At 37.7% G+C, this 22,174-nt stretch overlaps 1 protein-coding gene across 1 annotated transcript in view; it reads right to left on the bottom strand.

Annotated features, from left to right (window-relative positions):
- LOC135686996 (laminin subunit alpha-1) overlaps positions 1-22,174 on the bottom strand; it is a 60,447-nt gene that overhangs the window by 36,887 nt on the left and 1,386 nt on the right. The window contains exons 2-22 of the mRNA XM_089114311.1: positions 21,370-21,539; positions 20,551-20,787; positions 19,260-19,313; positions 17,625-17,702; positions 16,589-16,811; positions 15,847-15,965; positions 15,274-15,364; positions 14,404-14,495; positions 13,255-13,360; positions 12,254-12,415; positions 11,183-11,285; positions 10,100-10,169; positions 8,548-9,016; positions 7,970-8,113; positions 6,415-6,551; positions 5,766-5,830; positions 4,384-4,534; positions 2,992-3,135; positions 1,965-2,042; positions 1,250-1,351; positions 123-215 (exon numbers count right to left, since the gene is read on the bottom strand). Coding sequence (XP_088970437.1) covers positions 123-215; positions 1,250-1,351; positions 1,965-2,042; positions 2,992-3,135; positions 4,384-4,534; positions 5,766-5,830; positions 6,415-6,551; positions 7,970-8,113; positions 8,548-9,016; positions 10,100-10,169; positions 11,183-11,285; positions 12,254-12,415; positions 13,255-13,360; positions 14,404-14,495; positions 15,274-15,364; positions 15,847-15,965; positions 16,589-16,811; positions 17,625-17,702; positions 19,260-19,313; positions 20,551-20,787; positions 21,370-21,539 — 2,888 coding nt within the window. The remainder of the gene's footprint in view (positions 1-122; positions 216-1,249; positions 1,352-1,964; positions 2,043-2,991; positions 3,136-4,383; positions 4,535-5,765; positions 5,831-6,414; positions 6,552-7,969; positions 8,114-8,547; positions 9,017-10,099; positions 10,170-11,182; positions 11,286-12,253; positions 12,416-13,254; positions 13,361-14,403; positions 14,496-15,273; positions 15,365-15,846; positions 15,966-16,588; positions 16,812-17,624; positions 17,703-19,259; positions 19,314-20,550; positions 20,788-21,369; positions 21,540-22,174) is intronic.

Raw genomic sequence — 22,174 nt, 5'->3', positions numbered from 1 at the left:
TATTAAAATCAAGTCGACCAGTAGGGTCGGAAGTCGAAAGAAGATTTGAGCAAAAACTTGATAAATGTTCCAAATAGCAAGTCAGAAAAGGCTGACTTGGACGTTGTTGTGGACAAGCTCACCTTGAGAATAGCATTCTGGGTAGGCGCCCTCGCAGCACCAGCTGCATTTGAGTACGTCAGTGTGAATTCTAAATACCCTCCATATGATTGAACCTTTTGCAAAAAAAATGTAGTCAATATTTTGCATTGAATGAAAACCTAAATTGTACTGAACCATTAAGCAAGCATATGAATATATATACACAGCAAATTAGAAAACTTTGGTTGTCTCTAATGAAATTGTATTCGTCCAGAAAGCGACCGTTTTGAGGTCCGTACAAAAGCATTGACAGTTACTTTGATTCGGAGACTCCGGTAAATATTCGTACCTATAATGCCTTTATATGCTAAACGAAGCAGTTGTGTAGGCGGGAGGCGCGCTAGGGTACTTATGCTCCTGGAAATTGCCAATGAAGTTATATCGTTGTATGAAATAAGTAGCGTTGAATCCCTTCGAACTGGTATAAGAAATGGGAGGTGCAAGACTTTTTGGATATTAATACAAGTCAAACTCCATATGTGAAAACAATTTACTTGACCTAGAGGCTGCGCTGGCATGAGACTGGCTCAATTTGGAAATGAGTGCAGTTAGGCCTTTCGTTTGCAGGGAGCCTGGCAGAGCCGTTTCGAATAGAAGTGTTAGCTGTATCCAAACAGATTGCCTAGACAAAGTCCCATAAGGAACCGTTTCGAAAGGTTTTCGTGTAAACTTTTGGATCGGTTCCAGCTAACAAAAAAAGTGAAATTGGGATTGATTTTTGAGGCTGGTTCGTAATTTATATTTAAGCGCAAAAATTTGTTTTTTACATTGCACTTCTATTATTTTTGCTTTCCAGCACAATCACATCATGAATTATAGGGAATTAAAATGGTTCTCCGTATTGAAACTTCTTCTGATACAAATTCAGTCATGACTCCAAAAAATTTTCAGCCCAGAAACATTTCTAAAAATTGGCGAGATTAAGTAGTCGTTGCGTTTTACGTTATGCGCCTCCGAACCTCATATTGCAAGGCGATTCAGGAACTGGCCCCGTGAAAATGCATACATAAGGACGTATTTTTGGAAGATATTTCCAAAAGAAAACGTTCTAAAGTTTCTCTTGTAAAAACAGACAAAATCAGGCAAAAAGAAATTGTATCCTACATACCAAGCTGTTTCGAACAAAGCTGTTAGGAGCCATCCAATAGACTGGCTCGTTGTGACGTGTTATTGTAGATTGCATAGCTGGAATACTTTGCCCTCCATTGCCCTGTGAAAATGGCCAAACATGAAATATCAAGGCTTGATGAATATACTTGCTATTCTTATAAGAAACTCTCTATAATAAACGAGTACTAGGAAAAAATGAAGAAAAATCAATGCTCAAAGCAAAATAATTAAGAAAGAATCGAGCTTGAAAAGACAATTCAGTAATGTAGTGAAAATCCACCAAAATAATTAGCTGGTTGGCATAAAAATTCAAACACAGAGAAAGAAAATATCCTACGCCCTTATCCAAGTCTAAGATAAAAACGGAACAAAATCTCTTAACAGAAACATCACAATATTTGAAAACAGAGCTGCGAAGTTTTCTAAAGCGTTAAACAATTAGAGGACTTGACGTCGATCCCTGTTCCTTATAAAAAACGAGTGTAATAGTCGAATACCTTAAACAATAATGATAATTAGGTGGATATTGTCTATAACCATGTACTTTCTAAATTTTTATAAGATTCTTGTGTGTGGCTTGCCAGGTACAATGACCAGCTCAATGAACAAAGAGTTGTTCCAGCCACATTGTAAGAAATGATTCCCGGTAAATTCACAATGTGAATAAACAAAGTTTGGGCATTTGGTATTACACGTATCAAAAATGTACTTACAATCGTGCTGTTAGAATGAGAGGCAGCAAGTTGAGTTGTTGCGTTGCTCATCCGCCAGCCATATACCACAAGAGGCTCCTGCAGAGAAGGAAGCAAGCATATCAAGGAAAAGAAACTTTGAATTTAAGGTTCACTTAAAGATAGACGAATCTCAGAGGTCATATTCAAATTCGTAGGGGTCACTGGAAACGCCAGAGGTCAAACGTCAAAGGGCAGATTAAAGGTATAGAGGTGAATGTTACAAATCGATTCAAAGACTACGTCAAAAGTCGAAAGGTCATTGATGATATCAGTTGAACAGCGTTGAAAAGAAAGATCAGGAAGCAATCCTTGTCCTTTTAGGGATGAAGTATGTTGTGAGCGATACTTTAAAATCTTGATATTAGAATAAGGAGTAACTAGCACCTGGTATGATGCTATGGATTTCAGGATTTGTCAGCTCGCAAGCAAATTCGCCTGCTGCCTTATGACTAAACGAGTGCCTGCTAGGCTGACTTGCCGAAAATTTTTTCCTGTAGGTTCATAAACTATAAAACTTAAATGATAAAGAGATAAGCATACATTCAGTATCAGTATCATGTATTCATTAAGTTATTTTTAGTGCATCTTTACAAATAATTTAGATCAGTTCTAGGGGATATTAACTCTTGGAAATATCATGGGAGATTTTCATAAAAACAAAATAATTTACAGGGATTTTCAAATAAAACAATAGGATTTTTAACAAAGATTTACGAATATTTACAAATATTTACGAAGATTTACGAAGACTGACTTGTCCCTTGAATAAGTGTTTAAAATATTATAGCCATTTAACCATGAGGACTTGGCTCCGCATTTTATATTCACACTGTTTGTAGTTAGAACAGCAGGGTATCATGTTTCAAGTTGAGTTGTTATTTTGAGTTTTGGTGAAGTCGCAAAAAGAGAATTCATCGCTAAAGTTTCGCTATTTTATACGAGTGAACTCGCAAGGTTGGGGTATTTCCAACATGACTTAATGGCTACTGATTTAAACAAAACAAACCTGAAATACGAAATTTCGAGAGCTGCTGCAATTGGAAGTGATACCCATACACACACATCGTAAACATCCATAAGAATGATTGGATGATAGGTAGAATGATTGGGAATCACATCGATCACATGTCCGGGTGATCATAACGTTTGCCTGTAAGCAAAATCATTTAAATGCTACCATTAAATCAGTCAAAATAAAATTCATGCAAAATATTGATTACGTTGATTAAAAGGTATGGCCTTTACTTTGATTAATACAACCAAAGTGAAAATTAAAAAAGGCCATTGAAAAACTGAAAATATTCTGTAACCTTTTGAGCTGTTAAACCATACATATATTGTATAGAATTGTCAGGGTCACCTAAACTGGCCAACAATATACCGAAAATCCTCGAATTGGCCCACCTCAAAAAAGCCCCCCTCGAATAAGCCCCCACCTTAGAACTATAAAATGTCAATAAGCCCCCCTCTCGAATAAGCCCCCACTGCTACCGTAAATTCTCAAATTGAACCCCTCAATTTGATGATTTTTGCCATCTGAGGTTGCCTATGGCGTTTTATTGAATTACCACAACAAATTCATACTTTTGGTAGTAATTAATTAAATGCTCATAAAGAAATTTCTACTAAAATAAACGAGGTATTTTAATGATATCTTCTTAATGTGTACAATAATTTTATAAGCCCCCCCCCTCGTATAAGCCTCCCCCGAATAAGACCCCATCCAAAAACATCAAAAAAAAATAAGGCCCCAGGGGGCTAATTCGAAGATTTACGGTAAGTGGCATAACAAATAAATCACAGAGCAAACGGTGTATGACAACGGCGACAAAGCGCAACTTAAACCTGGAAATGATTATGGCTTTACTGCTATCAGAGAAAATGCTTATTGTATTACATCAACGAATTAATCAAGCAATAAAATATGATAAAAAGGCTATAAAATGCTTCTTCGTAAGATTTATTTGGACCACGACCATATAGCAAATTATTCTAATCACAATTCAGAGTAGAATACAACTTCCACTCGTTCAGGACTTAAAGGCATTGAGTCATGGCAAATAGGCCTTCTCTATAAGGGGTCATTTGGTTTCGGCATGATCGTTGCTGTTTCATGTGATATTGGCATCCGTTTTTGACAACTAGCTATCGATGGAGACTGTTTTGTTAATCAGTATGAGGTGAGTTCATGTGACCAGTTTAAGGTCAACCAATAGCATCGCAGTTATGAAAATCGTGACTCAGCGGATTTTGGCACTTTGGGTATACCCAATCCATTTTATCATGACTCAATGCCTTCAACAAGATATTGGACATAAAAACTGCTATGATCAAAATCAATTCACTGACTATCAAACTTTCCCTTTCACAAAGCCAAATGAGTGAAATGTGAAACTACCTTGCAATCACATTGTCCTGATACTTTGTTACAGACGGCATTCTGACTTCCGCTGTTGCTGCAGTTGCACAGTCTGCAGCCTGAATTTGAGAATCCAGTGAAAGTGTCCGAGCAGTTAGAGCATTTAGGCCCATCTACTCCAGGTTTGCAGCTGTCAAAAAACAACGAAGTATTGGCTTAAAATATCACCTTTTTAACAAGAATTTAATATGAAATCAAGATTTTTACAGATGCAGCGACGAATCGTGGCCTTGATCTCTTTTCAAGATTGCAATGAAAACATAATACTATAGATTGACGGAAATTATCGTCTAAAATTCCTCGAGTAAAAAGTTTGGATGGTCCAAAATTAAAATTAGTCTTCTACATCTTTTGCAATATATTTTGTACAATTGAAGTTTTTGATCACATAGCTAAGGAATTCTTTGAGATAATCGCCTAGCTAGCTTTTTGTAAACTTTTTTCAGAAATTTAGAGACGTCATTCACCGGTCAAATGTCATTTGAAAAATTTCAAAACCTACCCATATGTATGCAGTAATACAAAAGAAGAAACTGAAGGTAAGTTAGTTTTGTACTCAGGGGGGAGGGGGAGGGGGAATGAAAAAAGCAACAAGCCTAACCCGTTTGGTTATTGACTAATTTCGGACATAACAATAAATAACGGCTAATTTGTTGATTGAAGCATGGGCTGTGCCTTTAGAAAAGCTCTTTTGATAATTGATCTTTCCTGTTCCACAACGATTCGCTCAATTTAAGATAACACAGAAAAGAAGCATAGAACTGGAAAAGTGTCTCGACTTATCCTGGAGTGTGCACGTTAGATTATGACTAAAGGTAAGCAGAAATATATATAAACAATCTTTTGGTGGTACAAAACTTGAAAATGGCTTGGAAAAAAGCAAACATTTAGTAAACTAAAGCTTTTCGTCTGACACTCTCCAGAGTTTAAAACGTCAGAACATAGACCGAAAACTCTACGCTAGGAAATATATATACCCAGTTGTGGATCGTAATAGGCCAATCAGAAACACGAGCACATGACTGTTGAGGTTGACCAATCAGTGCCGCTTGCCTATTGAGAGTGTTACCAATGGAGTCCTAAGGTGAAAACGAACACAGTAGCGGTTTTTTCGTGCTTATGTAGATAGATTCCAAAACTGCTAGGTGGAACGAAGATCGAGCTTTACCAATAATCCGAAACATGTCGCCATTATAGTTTTTTGCACAATCTGGGTTTTTCAGTAAATGCTGCACGCATTTACTGCCCGTTTTAGTTGTACTTTTAGCTCTGCAAGACCGAGGTGGCTGTTCACTTTGAGAAATTTATATCTAGATCCTGGTCGAAAGCAACGTAAGAGGAAGGCAACCTGTTATACTTACGTGCAGTTTCCAAAATTGAGATCACATTGAAGGTTTGAAGATCCAGTGCTATTGCAGGCACAGGCCTAAAAATCAAATTAAGTGTAAATAATTGTACTATTGCAAGTTGGTTTAAAACCATGTACATTTCAACCCAATACACGAGCTTTACGAACAGAACTGATACGAAAGCAACAATCTATTGCCAATGCATCATGGGTCAGATATTACAATTATTCCTGGGGGTCACTTGTGAATGGACATGTGAATGGACATGTGAATGGACATGTGAATGGACATGTGAAAGGACATGTGAAAGGACATGTGATGAGATTATGAGCAAGAGGTATATGTCTTGATCAAGGATCGTAAATAAAAATTGTAGAATAGAGTAGGCCCAGTATTCATAAAAAGGTCAAAGGTAAGTAGAAGGAAGAGAAAGGTCAGAGGTTGAACACTAGACGTCATGTGATCTATAAAAAATCTATGAAGTCAATAAACAATAACAAACATGCGCGTCAGGGTCAAGAAAAACAATGCAGGGCATGGAGTCTAAAAGGTCATATGTCATCGGGTATAGATATGGGTCAGAGGTTAAGCGCTAAAGGTCACAATGGAAAAAACCTAAATGAAGTAACAAATCTCATAGATTGAAATATTGCTTATTTACCTTGCAACCAGTGGTCGAGTTCCATCCCCAGTAGTTGCTTCTACACTGACTGCAAGTTCTCCCGACCGTATTTTGCGGACATACACATTGACCGGTTGTCTGGTTGCAAACTTTGTTGTCACCCGAGCAGTTGCACGCTGTAAAATGGAGAAAGAGACAATAAAATACCAAATAAAAACAATGCAATCAAATTACATATCCTTTAAAATTAAGTTTTGATATATGATATTATATAGTTGATAAGGTGTGTACAAGGTTGTAAAATAGCTTTTAGATGAATGGAAACTCTTAAGAAATGATTGAGAGAATAGATGAATAGGTGAATGAATGAATGAATGAATGAATGAATGAATGAATGAATGAATGAATGAATGAATGAATGAATGAATGAATGAATGAATGAATGAACGGATAAATTAATGAATGAATGAATTAATTAATGAATAAACGAACGAATTAATTAATTAATTAATTAATTGTTTGATTAATTAATTAATGGATCAGTGACTAAAGGAATGAATTAAAAATGGATAAGTAGCTGAATAAATTAATTAAGTAATTAATGAAAAATATACGAATCAACGAAATAACGAATGGAGAGTAGAATAATAAAACAATAAATTGATGAATAATAAAACAATAAATTGATGAATAAATAAAAGAAAGAATGACGGAATGAACAAAAGAAAGGAACAGATAAATGAAGGAATGGATTAATGCATAAATACACGAAGGAAAGATAGATGAATAAGTAAAGGCATGAACGAGCCTTAGCTGAAACAAACCCAAAAGTAACACCCAGGGGCAGTAAAAACCGACGCGTATGTAATAGGAATATTCTCCTTTCCAGTATTAACCTCGTTATCATGTTACTTATGACGCACTTAACTTAAAGCTATATATATTTCAGCACGTAGTTAGTTATAGGACTTTTGATTTCGATGATGAAGCAGAAAACATAAACGAAGTTATTTTCTCTTCGTCACACTTCTTCGATAAAGATCCCGCTACATGTGCCCCCCTCGCCCCCCCCCCCAAGTGTCCGCCACTGATTGGGAGGGGGGGGTATCTAGTAGGCTGGGTTCGGTGGACCCTTTGAAATTAAAGATGTGCAAATCATCCAATTCCTCAGTAGTTGAATAGCAAAATGAAGAAAGGGTATTTGAATTGGTATACCATGCCTCTTTAAGCACCAGAAAACGCCCTTTTACTAACAAGGAGCGCAATTTTTACCTGAAGGGAACGCCCATGACTCACTTTTGGCTATGTAAAGGCAGTTTGAAAATCATAGGATTACATCACAAAAAGTACGTTGCCAAAATATTACCCCTCCCCAACATTTTCTTATCGGATTTAGATGAAATGCAAAACTGATCCTGCCAAGAACTAGGGGACGTGCCTATCCAGCCCCCCCCCCATGGTGCCGCTACTGGAGGTAAACCCCCCTCCCCCATACAGTGAAAGAGAAGAAAGCGCCAGGCAACCCCCGGATATCAAGGCCATATTTGCCTTAATATTTATTAAAAACTTAGTTGGCTCAAAAAGAGCAACTTACGTGTACAACCGGTTGAGGTGAAGTTGTAGAATCCTGGCGCACACATGTCACACTTCCTTCCAACGACTCCACTTTTACAACTACACTGGCCGTCGTATTTTTCGCAAACACCGTTCATTGATCCCGTTGAATTGCAGCCACAAGCTGTTTGAAAAAATAGACGTTACGATATATGCAGCCCATCAAAAGATTTGGAAGAATTTTGTCTGTCAACCCTGAAAAATAGATTGCTGATTTGGTAATAATTCAAGCAGTGGATCGCAATAAGCAAGTCCAACTCATGAGAGAAACGGAACTGTACACGCTTTTGGTGTATATAGCAGGACGGTTCTAAGCTACTACTCCGAGTCATGCGTGTAGGTCTTAGGAAAATTATCTAGAGTTTTGATAACGATAAATGTTCACTGGTCCGCTTATAAAGCTTGTTTTCGTACTGGCAAAGAAGTGCTAGGTTTGGTGTATAGAACAGGACGGTTCTAAGTTTCACATCTGAGTTCCACGTTTAAAGCGATCGATCATCGGTCAAAGGTATATGTTTTTTATGTACTATTCGCAGCTTTTTAAAGACTAGGACATACCTATAGGCTCGTTGAGCAGACCCATTGTCAATGAAAAAACGCCTTTGACGCAAACCGGATTCAATGTGCCGTTCCTTGACATGTTATTCCGTATGACGTCACACGAGCTACGGAAAACGTGTCGAGCCGTCCCCAAAATGGCAGCAGTGTAGAATTCGTTTGGCAAAATTATGACGCTTTCAATAACGATTTTTGAGATGTCTGAACTTGCCAAGCTGCCAAAGTTAAGGAATATATCCCAGGTTGCTGGTGCAAGGGTGAAATTTTGGTTGACATGTGCATAGCACGTTGAAGTGCAGGTTGGGAGGATGCTGAACAAGCCAAACTGGGACGCTGTCCCACCGATCGGCATATTCAGTGTTGCTCGCGAGGTACTTGCAGATACACTGCTTCTGTATTTAATGATTATCTGAAACACGCCAGATCCATTTGAGAACCTTGGTATTTGTACCGCACCTTTCAAATTGTTCTGAAAAACAAAGAAGATTCGAGTTTAGTTACAGAATCACATCACACTAAATACGTCAAAGCCAGGGATGGACTTACCAGGGGCTGTGGGGCGCGACACCCCTCCCCCTTTCAATATTTTGCGTCATTCGGTAAATTTTGCTTCGGTTCGGTAAAAAGCAATTTTTGTAGACAGTGTTGATAAAATGATGCAAAATTCTATTTTTTATCTTCTTATCTTTATCTTAAAATAAAGAACTGAATTCAAGAAACAGGCGTTTCCATCTTTTGCCAGGCACCGCAAGGTTGTCGTACCGAAATCCAATTATTGTTAAACAAGTCCTTGATGGCGTTTTTTTCTAAAAACGAACTTTTTTGTCTACACGATGGCAGTTTTTTCGAAAATTATGTAGATGGATTCTATGAGTGCTAGAATGAACGACGACTCTACCGAGTATAGAACTACTGATGGAAAAATCTAAGCTATGAAGACGAACGCATTCTGGTGTTTCATTCTCGGAACAGCTTGAGTTGAAAAGCTTAAAGGCAATCTGTCTCGTTGTGGATTGGTTAACAAGAACAATAGCTGAAACAATAGCCTAAACACGATTCCAGCGCTCCGCAATATTTTTTACAATGCGATAAATTAAAGGGGGACTGGAAACAATAAAAATTCCTTTGTTCTTATAACCAATCAACGTCGTTAAGAATGTTTCTAAATGTGACAATGATGATGACTGTGTCTTCGATTGCTTAAAGACTCATTGCTAACAATGAGCCTTTGCGAGGGTGGCAAATTATCCAGGCGACAATCCAAACATTGGCAGTAAACTTCTACGGATTAACCATAATTGATTTCAGACTGTCTGAAAATGCATTATGGGATGCTTGCGTAGCGCAATGGCTCATTGTTAGCAATGAGTCTTTAAGTTTTTCGCTAAATTATTTAAGCATTTTTCTTGAAGAAAGTTGCTTGAAAAGAGTCTTGAATAGCAACTGGAAGACCCAAAGATCAGTTAACTTTCCAATAAAAGTAGAATGGCCTATCATATACTGATCCTGAACAGTTATGTATTTAGATAAAGTTTATGTTGTTAAGTCTTACCGAGGATTGGACTCTTGAAACTGATGCTTGGATAAAGTGAAGATTGGGAAAGTAAAAGCCACCTTCAGGCCTAAAACAAAGACGTTTTTTCTTCACTCTAAAGCAAGGAAATACATATACCCAGTTGCATGTAAAGTTCTTTATGTGGGTAAAGTGGGTAAAATGCGTCAAAAAAACACGGTGGGGAGTGGGGGCAGTTGCAACAACAACAGCAAAAGCAGAAATTAGCTACTTGTCAGTGCGCTATCAAATTGACAAGGGGGCTCTTGCCCAAAATTCCCATATGAGCCCCCCTAGCACTATTACACCTGTGCCAATTATGAACTCAAATAGACCAATCAGAAACGTAAATGTTGCAGGTTGCCAATTGTAAATAATACCAGTGAGTCTAAGGATAAAACGAACTTCACTTTTCAACAATAGAATGGTTTTTTACAATTTTATTCACAGGGATTTGATAACTTCCAGGTGTAACAAGGACCGAGGATATGTTATGTTTATGATTCGAGTGAACCCTTTTTTCACTGCCAAGTATATAAAAAACAATGCTTAATATGTCAAAAAAAGATGTACGTGTTAAAATGCATAAGTACTCTAGAAAATCTTGGCATATATCAAAAAGGAGTACTCCTCGATTGCTAAAAACTTTGAATACACGTCTCTATCACCGCATCGTCCTCTTTGTACTGACTACGTGTCTTGAACAAAACAAACCCGAAATAATACAACTAATAATACAAATATTTACCAATAAAATTAATGACATGGATAACACTTTGTCAACCATAACAAAACATAATATAAAAGATAAATCGTCTTGAAGAAAAATGCAAGGTTTTCTCCCATCTCCAAAAAAGTCTTTATCCCCCCCCCCCCCCCCTCCAGAAACTTGTGACCTTGATTACTGAACCCTTGATGACTTGAACTTTCGATACCTAGAGCGCTTATTAGCTAACCTGTTTGTTTATACCCCTTGAACTTTCGTAAGACTTCCGAGCCCTGATAACTAGAACCATAATCATATGGATTTTTCCTATAGGGGTACCTAAGAAAAGCAGTACCTAAGTAAAGAAAGATACATACGTGTCACACTGCCTTCCTGTGAAGTTCGTACTCTTACAGGAACATTGACCAGATGTCTTATTGCATATGGGAGATGCTCTACCGCCAGGGTCGCAGCTGCAATCTATAATGATAAATGACCAACAGTTACTTAATGATTACAGTCACGTTTGCTTCGAAAGTGGGGAAATAAATGAAGGTAAATGAGTTTACACCAAAGATTTGACTATATTCAGTTGCAGAACTTTTAGGGTTTGCGGACAGGGGCGGACACTTGGTCAAATATTGGGGGGCAAGCCTATTGTTTTAATAAGATGACGTCACATTTCCCATTGTTTTAGAATAAAAGACCATTGTTCTCTAAAGTATTGGGGGCGCCCCTGTCCGCCACTGTTTGCGGATGCCATTTTATGGAAAATGCTAGACATTTGATTAAGATGAAGATCGACACCAATAATCACGCGATACCTTGTTAGATCTGCAGCTTATCAAATACACAGTTTCGCAAAATAAGGCGATCAAAAACTTAGGCCTAGCGTAAAAACAACAACGGTTTCAAGCCGAGGCCATTCGATGACGTAATAGATAATGTCCCTTCTGGAAGGGTAAACATCTATAAATAAAAGCTTCATGTACCCTAAGATGATAAAGAAAAAATTGTTCATACATTTCACATAAATCCACAAGGAAATATGTTCGTAGTACGTGGGTGAAAAAAACTGCGAAGGAGATATGGTAGACAGCAACGCTGAAATACCATTTGTTCTGGCCAGGTACAGACAGTGCATTCAAATTAAAATCAAATCATCGGTGAATATTCTCTCTCCTGTTGTAAAATTTATTCCTTTAATGTTATACCAACATTTCTAAGTTCTTTGATAAGTTTATTACTCATATTTTTTGCTGACTGACCCAACAGCAATGGATAAATAATTATAAATATGGTTGTCTGATAACATATTTCTAGCTTGAAGTCGAAAACAAAACAAAGAGGAGGACACTGACATGCCCCCTTGAGTGATCTTTTACCCACTGCTTCACTACTGCCGTTGTCCCTAGCCTGAAAAGAATTAATTGAGAGTTACAATTCACCTTGACATCCGTTTAGGTTGTTGGCTGTCAAATTGAAGTATTCGTTTTTGCATGAGCTGCAGTCTCTGCCTTCAGTGTTGTTCTTGCATGGACAGTTCCCTGTTCTCCCAGGGTCGCACACGTTACTCCCATTTACAGTTCCAGGTAGATGACAAAGACAATCTATCATAACAATGTTTGATAAATTTTAGAAAATAAATCAACCAACTTGAAACAGACCACCCAGAATAAAGTGGAAAAGGTGTCAGTCGCACGGTTTACGGCGATGCGAAAGGAAGTGTAAATTATCTTTAAAAATAAGATAATATAGTGCAATACTCGGGCGGCTATTGGGTTCTGTTTCAAAGCTGCAAACATAAGTTGCAGGCCAAGGGTTTTTACATTAAGTACTTATCTAAATAGTGTATCTTAAGGATGAGCTGGGTCAGTGATGCCTGGTTATAAGGGGGCCTTTAGTGAACAGATGGTTGCTGTTGTCCCCCCCCCATGTCCCCCCATCGCTGTTATTAGCTCTATGAAGCACTGAATATCAGGGACAGATATTAGAGGTAAGGATTTGGGGGGGAGAGTGGTGTTAGATTGTTAGATAATGATTCGATATTGATGTCACACCCTTTAGGTGCCTAGAAAACCATGGAAACGCCCATTTTTACAGTTTTATTTTTAACAAAAATATAAAAATATAAAGAAGAGTAGAAGATAAACAAAGTAAAATTTTGGTGTCATTTGATAACAACTGGCTATCAAAAAAATATGTTACCGAATCAAAGCAATATACATCAAATGACACAAAAATACTGGTAATGTCGCATCCCCAGCCCCCACCCAGCCCTCCCCCCACCCAGCCCCCCCCGTAAACGCATCCCTGCTGACCATGGCAACTGAAATACGATCATTTTTTAAAAACCAAGGATCTAGAAGATTTCAGTTTACGAAAAGGATTTATGCTATAGCTGATGCAGATAGCATAATACATAAATATATAAACATCAGTTTGTTACCTTGGCATCCGAATGGATTGTTTTGAGTGAGATTGTAAAACTCCGGTCTGCAGACACCACATTTCTTGCCATGAACGTTCTGCTTACAATAGCAATCACCTGCCGTCTGCAAGAAAGTCAAGACTAAAATCAAAATTAACAATTCAATTATTCGCAACAGAACTTGCAAACTGAAATATGAGAAAAATTACGACCTATGAGTGCGGACTTCATTTTACGATTTACAAGTTATGTGTTGTCTATTATTATACCAGAAGCACTTTATTTTACGCCAAGGTCGTAATCGTCAAACAGTTTCTTAATTTTGTTGTCGATTTCAGTGCTTAAGGTTTTTTAAAGGTTTCTTAAAGGCTTCTTGAGGGTTTCTTAAAGGTTCCTTAAAGGTTTCTTTAAGGTTTCTTGAAGGTTTCTTAAAGGTTTCTTGAAGGTTTCTTAAAGGCTTCTTGAAGGTTTCTTTAGGTTTCTTAAAGGTTTCTTGAAGGTTTCTTAAAGGTTTCTCAAAGGTTTCTTGAAGGTTTCCTAAAGGTTTCTTAAAGGTTTCTTTAAGGTCTCTAAGAGGGTTCTTAAAGGTTTCTTGAAGGTCTCTTAAAGGTTTCTTGAAGGTTTCGTGAATGTTTCTTAAAGGTTTCTTAAAGGTTTTTTAAGGTTTCTTGAAGGTTTTCTTAAGGTTTCTTAAAAGTTTCTTTAAGGTCTCTAAGAGGTTTCTTGAAGGTTTTTTAAAGGTTTCTTAAAAGTTTCTTTAAGGTCTCTAAGAGGTTTCTTAAAAGTTTCTTGAAGGTTTCTTAAGGTTTCTTAAGGTTTCTTAAAGGTTTCTTGAAGGTTTCTTAAAGATTTCTTAAAGGTTTCTTAAAGACCAAATAGTAATAAGCTGTTTTTTAGGGAAAAAATGAAGAATGAGATTATATGAAATAGAATGTTTAACAAGTCATAAGGAGTCCTTTTTTCCATCGATCTACCTTGGCCCTTAATCATTTAAAAGTATAATTTCCTACCAATCTTTCAAAGCAGGATTTTCGAGCATTTTTTTAAGTTTGTAGGTGATAAGTACTTTGGATTCGTTATTTTAAGGTCATCTAAGGGCTCAGTTTCTTATAGATAGTTCCTGATAAAAAATGCGTGTATGAGATTTTGACAAGAAGAAACCCTTACCAATCCTGAGATGTTAACAGTTTCATCCCTTACGCAATCAAGAAACTGAACTCCGGGAACAAGTCTTGACCCCAAAACACTGCAATTGCATTCTATGACAAACATGAACACAACATCAATTAATATTATGAAAAGATCAACATAAATAACATATCATTTTTGTTTGAGAGGTGCAAGATTGACAGTGGCGGCCTGGCCTGTGATGGTCAGTCTGAGGTGCTAAAGCATCTGATCGCGAGAGGATTTCATGGCGAAGTAACGATTTTCTTGATTTAATGTTCATTTCATTAGCGATCAAGTAACTCCATGTTTACATGTGAAAAACGTTGTATTTAGTTGTGGACAAACAAAAAAATAATTTGCATGCGTAACATTAAGAGATGCAAATGATAAACGAGACAGATATGAAACCGAGGCTACATAGAACGGATATTATTGTGTTTCATAGACACGCTGTTTTGGAATTTGTCGGACACTCCAGGTGGAAGGTTTCAAAAAGAATAGGCCTACGTCAAAACGTTTCTGTTGCTGGTAGGCCTATGCCAAGATGTTTATAACAATTGGTTATACTCGTTTTCCGAAGTGAGTACAAGCCAATGATGGGGTAGGAGTACTGAGAAGAGGGATCTGTTATCCCCTATTCTTAGCTCTATTGCAAAGATAGTATAACACTTATAGGGAATTATTTGAGAAACTGCTAAGAAATCTACCAGTCTCCTGGTTCCCTGACAACACTAACATGGGCAGCAGAGGGAAGAGGGGTTAATGAATCTGTCCCACAACTCGAGCAGCTACAAAAACTGGCATATAATAAAGGTAGGTATGTAAACTTTTTTAGAATGAAACTCGAGAGATGAACTGATATAATACCTGTACAGACATCAATAGCAGAGCGACTCTTTCCAACTGCTCGAAAAAACAACGGTATACAAGTTTCGCAGTTTATCCCAGTTGTATTGCGCTGAAAAGGATGGAAACTGATGAAAATATACCAGCGATTAAAATAGATTAGTCCAGGAAATATTTCGTTAGTTGAAACAACTGGACAAGCCTAGCAAACTGGAGGCTGAAAATTTAAAGCTGGTTTTACTTCTTGCCCATCTGGAAAATTTGAAGCCCATCTGGAAAATTCTGATTTTTAATCACTGTAACTTTACACGCCTTTTTTAAGGAAGCACAGGAACCTTCGTGTAGAAGGCAGAAAAAATTAAGGAATCATTAGTACTACAGACAGAACGATCAATAACTTAGAGTTAGGAAGCCGCTTCTATTCATTTGGAGTTACAAACCACATTAACTGTGTGTTACGAAGGCAGCTACCGAATGTTTGATTGTGTAATTTCGAATGCTTCATTTCCCTTCCTGATATAATTTCCACTTTTTTATAAATCAAACTTCTCTCTAGTCCTCTTATAGTTTTAACCCTGATTTCTAACTACATACCGTGCAGTTCTGACAAACACCTCCACCTGAGTAAAATCCAGTCGAGTTTAAACTCAGTCTTGAGTTGGCGACGGTTTGGTTGTAAACACAGGAACTGGCATGTCCATGGCAATTGCATGCTAAATGGAACAGTAGCAATAGTGTCAGAAAAAGCAAACTTCAAATGATAAAAGAAAGTGTTATACAAAATCGAAAACGTTTTAATGACTAAAGCTCAGCTGTCAATAAGAGTTCGGATATAGATAAAGATAGAAATATTTTTACTTCTGCGTACTAACACAGAAGTCCTTAATTTCGAAATCGTTCTCGGGGGGTTACAATCCAGGACAGTCTTTGTTGATAATCTGTACAAATGTCACCCCCTTCCCTGAGTTCGATTTACATATATCCGCTAAGGAAATGCATACGCACCAGCATAAGAGGACGGGGGGTAGGGATACATGGATGCTACCTTGTGTGTGATTCAACATTTGGCTCAACAGCTGTGTACAGAATTATAGGTTGAGATCCTAGAAAAACTAGATCTCTATGCTGAAGCTTAGTTCAAACAGAGCGACTTTGATGGGTTTCTTTCACTTCTAAGCGTTTTTCATAATATATATTCCATTGATCAGTCGTTGATTGGCAGTTGTACTGCAACGAATCACATACACTACCAGAATCTTGGTGATAAGAAAGGAAAATGTCTAACTGCTCATGTCTTTAACACGATTCGCGCCCTTTTTTCAAACATCATACTTACGTCTACAGGCAGCTCTCGTGTCAACTTCAAAAGGCGCCCCTGTTCCCTGTTTCCATGGATACTGGTTAAAGGCTGGACAGCACCTGTCACATAATGGGCCACAAGCATTATTGCGGCATTGGCAGGACCTTGCACCAGTTGTTGAGTTAATGGTGCATCCCGAAGCATGGCCATTGCAGAAACAGGAGCCAGTGACTTTGATCTCTCGAACAGCGTAATGATGCTGAAATAGACATTATCATGCATTCAGACGGTGCACCGGGGACTAGACAATTACGAAGAAGATCATAATTTTTTCTATAAACTGTGGCTTAATCACGCTTGAAAATTTGATTAAACTTTTATTCATTCCTACACCCCCCCCCCCTCCCCATGAAAAAAAAGAAGACACTGATGCATGACTGTGATGATGTTATTTGAGATTGCGTTGGGGGTATCGGGGGTTTGCCCTGGGGAATACTGCCAACGAACATCCCCTTCTCATGAAGATCGGCAAAATATTCATTGGTCGGTAGGAATTTACTAAAACGAACCCAAACAGCAAAATATGCGAATAAACAACACAACAGAAAAGCATATCCACATTAGGTGTTAAACATACAATAGAAATATGTAATTAGTAGAAATATGTAAACAATCTTTTGGTGGTACAAAACTTGAAAATGGCTTTGAAAAGAGCAAACATCTGAGTAAACTGAAGCTTTTCGTCTGACACTCTTCAGAGTTTAAAACGTTGGAACATAGATCGAAAACTCTACGCTAGGAAATATATATACCCAGTTGTGGATCGAAAAAGGCCAATCAGAAACGCGAGCACATGACTGTTGGGGTTGCCCAATCATGTTTGCTTTTTTCAAAGCTATTTAGAAATATATAAGCAGTGACGTAGTAAATTGGCATTCAAGGTATTCAAAGAATACCTAAGATTTCAAGATTAAGTTGTGATGCACTTGAAACAGGAATAACCCGAAGATGCCTTAGCATTCGTTATAACATCGTAAAAACTCAAAAGATATAAAATATATATGATACAAACCCAGTTTTTAGAAAAGATGTCAAATTTTTTAAAGAGTCCAGAAAAACGCATTCGGATGTGAGTTGCATTAAGCCATTCCTGAAAACGAAAGACAAAAATGTTTCAAAATAATAGTTCTGAGCTCCATTAATAAAATATGAATAAGAAATTTCCCAATAATAGTCATAAAGAAAATACATAAATATGCTACTCAAATAAGCTCGTATAGGGAGAAAACCTCACACTCCTATTTTACAACTACTGAGATAGACGCAATCTTTAGCACTTCCCCTAAAAAATTCGGCATCTATGCTATGCTCAGCTTGGTCAAGGCAAGACAATAGGATTGAAAACCAGTCCAACGCCGAGAACAAAAACTTTTATTAAATTCCAGATATATAGTCTTTTTCTGTGACACCAGAGCGTTCATTAGAGGAAAAACATAAAGATAAGAAGGATTGGACCCAGAAGCCGAGCTTGTGGAACCTTGTGCTGTTTTTATAGATTATATATTAAATTACTGTGGTATTGGTTTAAAGGTCTGGTCTGGATAGCATTTAGTTCCCGATGCTTTCCCATGAATTCAGCCACTTGCACAACGAATTCATTAAATAGTTTTCACAAAGCCATTAGCCAACAGATAAATGAAGAGATAGGAAATCTTCTCGATTGTTTATTTTCATTTTACTGTGATCAGTCATCTTAAATCGACATAAACGCTTGAGGGACACTGCTCCAAGGGATAACTAACTGGCAAGAAAATTTTTCACATTATATAAAAAGATTTCTACGCAACAGTCAGTGGTGGCGCCAGAGGGGGGGCAGGGGGGGCTACAGCCCCCCCGTCGGAGGAGGCTAGCCCCTCCGTCGGAAGATAAATTATGCTTGAATTTTTTTTGTCGGAGCGAATTTTTTAAGTTTTGGCGGAAATAGAAATTTCTAAAAGGACTGTTATCAGAATTCAGGAAGCGTAGAATTGCTCTGTGAAACAATTTTGATTCTTGGACTTGAATTTTCGATATGTAGAAGTGCGTATTCCACCGCTTAGGTCTGTTCCTATAAAGTTACGTTGTGTTCCAGTTTTCCTTAAGTTCAGTTGGTTGCTTTTTATTTAAATTCATACTTTCCAAAGATAGGCCCTACTTGAATTGGCAACGTTTGATGAGTTGTAAAGATTTAGAGTAGTTTTAAGCTTATCTAGAGGCAGCTTTCAAAAAAAATTTCCAGGGACGCCGGAGAAGGGGGGCGCGGGGGGGCAAGCGCCCCTCCTGCCCTTTGCTAGGAGGGGCAAGGGAGGGGGCAAACGTGCCCTTAGTAATATGTCAAAAAACGTAGTAAAAAACACGATTACACCATTTTGATAGCATTTTTAGCCAATCTAATGGGTGTAGCCACCAAAATTTTCCCGGGGGAGTACCCCCGGACCCCCCGAATTTTCGGCTCGCAACGCTCGCCTTCGGTCTCCAGTACCCTTACAATTCCTTGTCGCCCCCTAGCCCTATCGTTCTCTAAAAAAATTAGCCCCTCCGTCGGAAGTGCTAGCCCCTTTGTCGGAGGAAACCTAGCGCCACCACTGGCAACAGTATTTCTGTACCTGGTATGCTGCTTGTAATATATGACACGGAAGAAAAATCCGTAATGCCCTGAACATATTACCTGTAATTGTGGGCTATTTGTTGAAGACCGTCCACCATAAAGATCAACAAAAACCTGGAATGCAAAAACAAAATTTAACTGTAAACGTCATTGCCCCCTGATAACTGTTCTATGTAATAATGATTAGCATTTTACATCACTGGGGAAATTTAGGTTGGGGGGAGGGGGTTGGGAGGGGGTGGTCATTTTTTCATTTTGTTTCACTTCAGTTTTTCATTTCACTTTGTTCATTTTTGAGATATTTTCGCGAGAGCATTCTTATACTTTTTCAAGCAACATCCCTGAACAACTGAGTTCAACCGGGGGCCCTATTCACTTTGAAAATCTTGATGGCAAAGTACAGATAACGACAAACACCATGACACTGTGTTTTCATAAATCATGGTGTTGTTTCTTATGAAAATGTTTAAAAGCATGGCAAAATCCCTGACAGCATCTTGAAAAAACTTAAAAATTAGATGGTGAAGGAAGGCAATATTCGCTTTACGCACAGGGCCCGTGACTGGAGGGGCCAGTAACGTGAAGAAACCGTCCTTTTACGCCCCAACACCCCCCCCCGCCCCTTTGTGGTAAAGGTTTTGCTAACGCTGTTTTAAATTGGAGTTACTAATTTTTTTTTTAAACATCTCATTTTCATTGAATACATTTTACATTTACAATTATACGACTCGCTTTTACAGGCATCATATAATTGGCTTATCTGCATTACAATATTTAAAAGTCAATTAGTTCGGGGCTTAGCCATGGTTTGTTTCGACGACAGAAAATAGAGTAGGTGCAGCGGATAGAAATGTTCATGAGTTTCATCAAGATGGATTTAGTTTGATTTGAGTCAAAATTGAGTTGATGTAGCATGACGGAGAGAGAGGTAGATGAGGTTCCAAGAATGCCAAGGGCACTCATAGAAAGGTTAACAAAGGTAACACGTTTATAGGCAGGGCTCAGTTCCTTGATAAGATCGCTATATTTCCTAGCTTTTCGAGTACTGTTTTCGTCGATGTTGCTTTCGAACCCAACAGTAAGCTCTAGTATGTAAAGGATTCGATCTTCAGTTACGAAGACAAGATCTGGTCGATAGGAGTCGCCTGTGATTAATAATAATAATAATAAAAATAATAATAATAATAATAGAAATATTTATACAGGGTTCAACGTGTTTGTTGCATTCTACAGGTTATCGCTGATTTCGATGTTTTATTTAGCGAAAAAGTGGGACGGCCATGGTCCCCCTTTGATGCAGGCCCTGGTGACACACGCCAAAGAGTTTCAAGGCAACCAAACGTTTTCTTACCGACTGGTTTCCTTTGCTTGGCAGGAGCTCCAAATAATTTTTGCACAGTACAGATTTGACAAGAAACGGTCGCTCAGCAAAAGTCACACCAAATACTGATTGACACTCAAATGGGAAAGACACATAGCGGTGCCATGGTGTGAATGTCACTCCTCCATCACTTGACTTTAAGTATAATATTTGTCCTGGTCTTTGGTAGGCTTCAAATGTGATATTGATAGTCCTCACAAATATAAACTAAATGTAACAAAGAATGACTGTAATTAGAAAATTGTTTTGGTATCAACATCATTCACAGAACTGAATTCATTTGAAAAATATAAGAAACAACCACATAATGCGAAAATACCAAAACCAGGTGTATATTCTATTCAAACACAAAAGAGCTCAAACTGAACATTTTAATCCAAAATGAAAGATATATATGCAGAATGAATGGTCAGTGCCAAAGAAATCTAAATCTCATAAAGGGCAATAATGTTGCAAATCATTTAAAGTTTAAAGAAACAAGATTTGGCCAACACTGTAAATATTATAAAAAGGGCCCTAACTTTTCAGCAGGATCAATTTTGCATATGGTCTAATTACCATGAGAAAATATTGTGGAGGTGTAATATTTTGACAACATAATTTTTGTGATGAAATCCTATTATTTGGAAACGGCATTTATTCAACCAAAAGCTACTCATAGGTGTTCTTTCCAGGTAGAATTGGGGTTCTTTGTTGGTAGCAGGGCATTTTCTAGCAGTAAAAAAGGGTGTGGCCTAAATCATCAGTGCCTGGTGCCTCAAATTGTGAATAATACGTAACACAAAATACCTTTTGGGTTTCAGATCTCAGATCAATAGTAATGTTAGCAATCTCCATGCCTGCCGTTGATTGCCAGTATGTGTCAAAGTTTGCATCAACCATCCTGCTTGGAGGATGAGAATCAATAGCGTCACTGGCATTGCAGGTGAATTGCCTTCTGTTGTTAGGTCTGTATTGATCTGAGCAAAACAAGAGATCAAACTGAGATTAAAACCACTACCAATTAAAAAAAATAGCAATAAAGATTCATATTTTTAAAAAACTGGTCTTTCAATGCTTCCCTGTAAGCTACAAATAAATTTATGTCACACTAAAGGGGTAAAGATGTCTGAAGCAAGTTTAAGGGGTATAGATAGGAAGAGGGAAAATCTTTCAGGAAACAGACACATTTAATTCAGAAAAGGCAAATGTTTTTAAGAAAAAGAGAGTGTTTTTTAAAAGAAAAAAAGCAAATATGGAATGAAGCCTTTGTTATTTTGAAATCAACAGAGCATGGCAAAGAATGCTGTTAAAAATGATGCTTTCATCTGATTTGTCTCTTATATTGATTCATAATACCACCCAACAAACTCTCATATGTTTATGGCTTTGAAACTAAATATGTTTATGGCTTTGAAAAAAGCAAACATTTTACAACATATTTGGCTAAATGCTTTTTCATCTGACACTCCTCAGAGCATAAACCGTCAGAATAAGGGTCCAAAAGAACATGGTGAAAAACATATACCCAGTTGTGGATTGAAATAGGCCAATGAGAAAAACGCAAGCTCAAAGAGCAGTTTAGTTGTCCAATTAGTGCCATGTGCCTAAAGAA

This window comes from Rhopilema esculentum, chromosome 20 (assembly GCF_057945365.1).
Source record: "Rhopilema esculentum isolate cy_ngs chromosome 20, ASM5794536v1, whole genome shotgun sequence".
NCBI classification, from domain to species: Eukaryota; Metazoa; Cnidaria; class Scyphozoa; order Rhizostomeae; family Rhizostomatidae; genus Rhopilema; species Rhopilema esculentum.
Note: the sequence above shows the minus strand (reverse complement) of the source record. Positions and strands in the feature narration are given on the sequence as shown.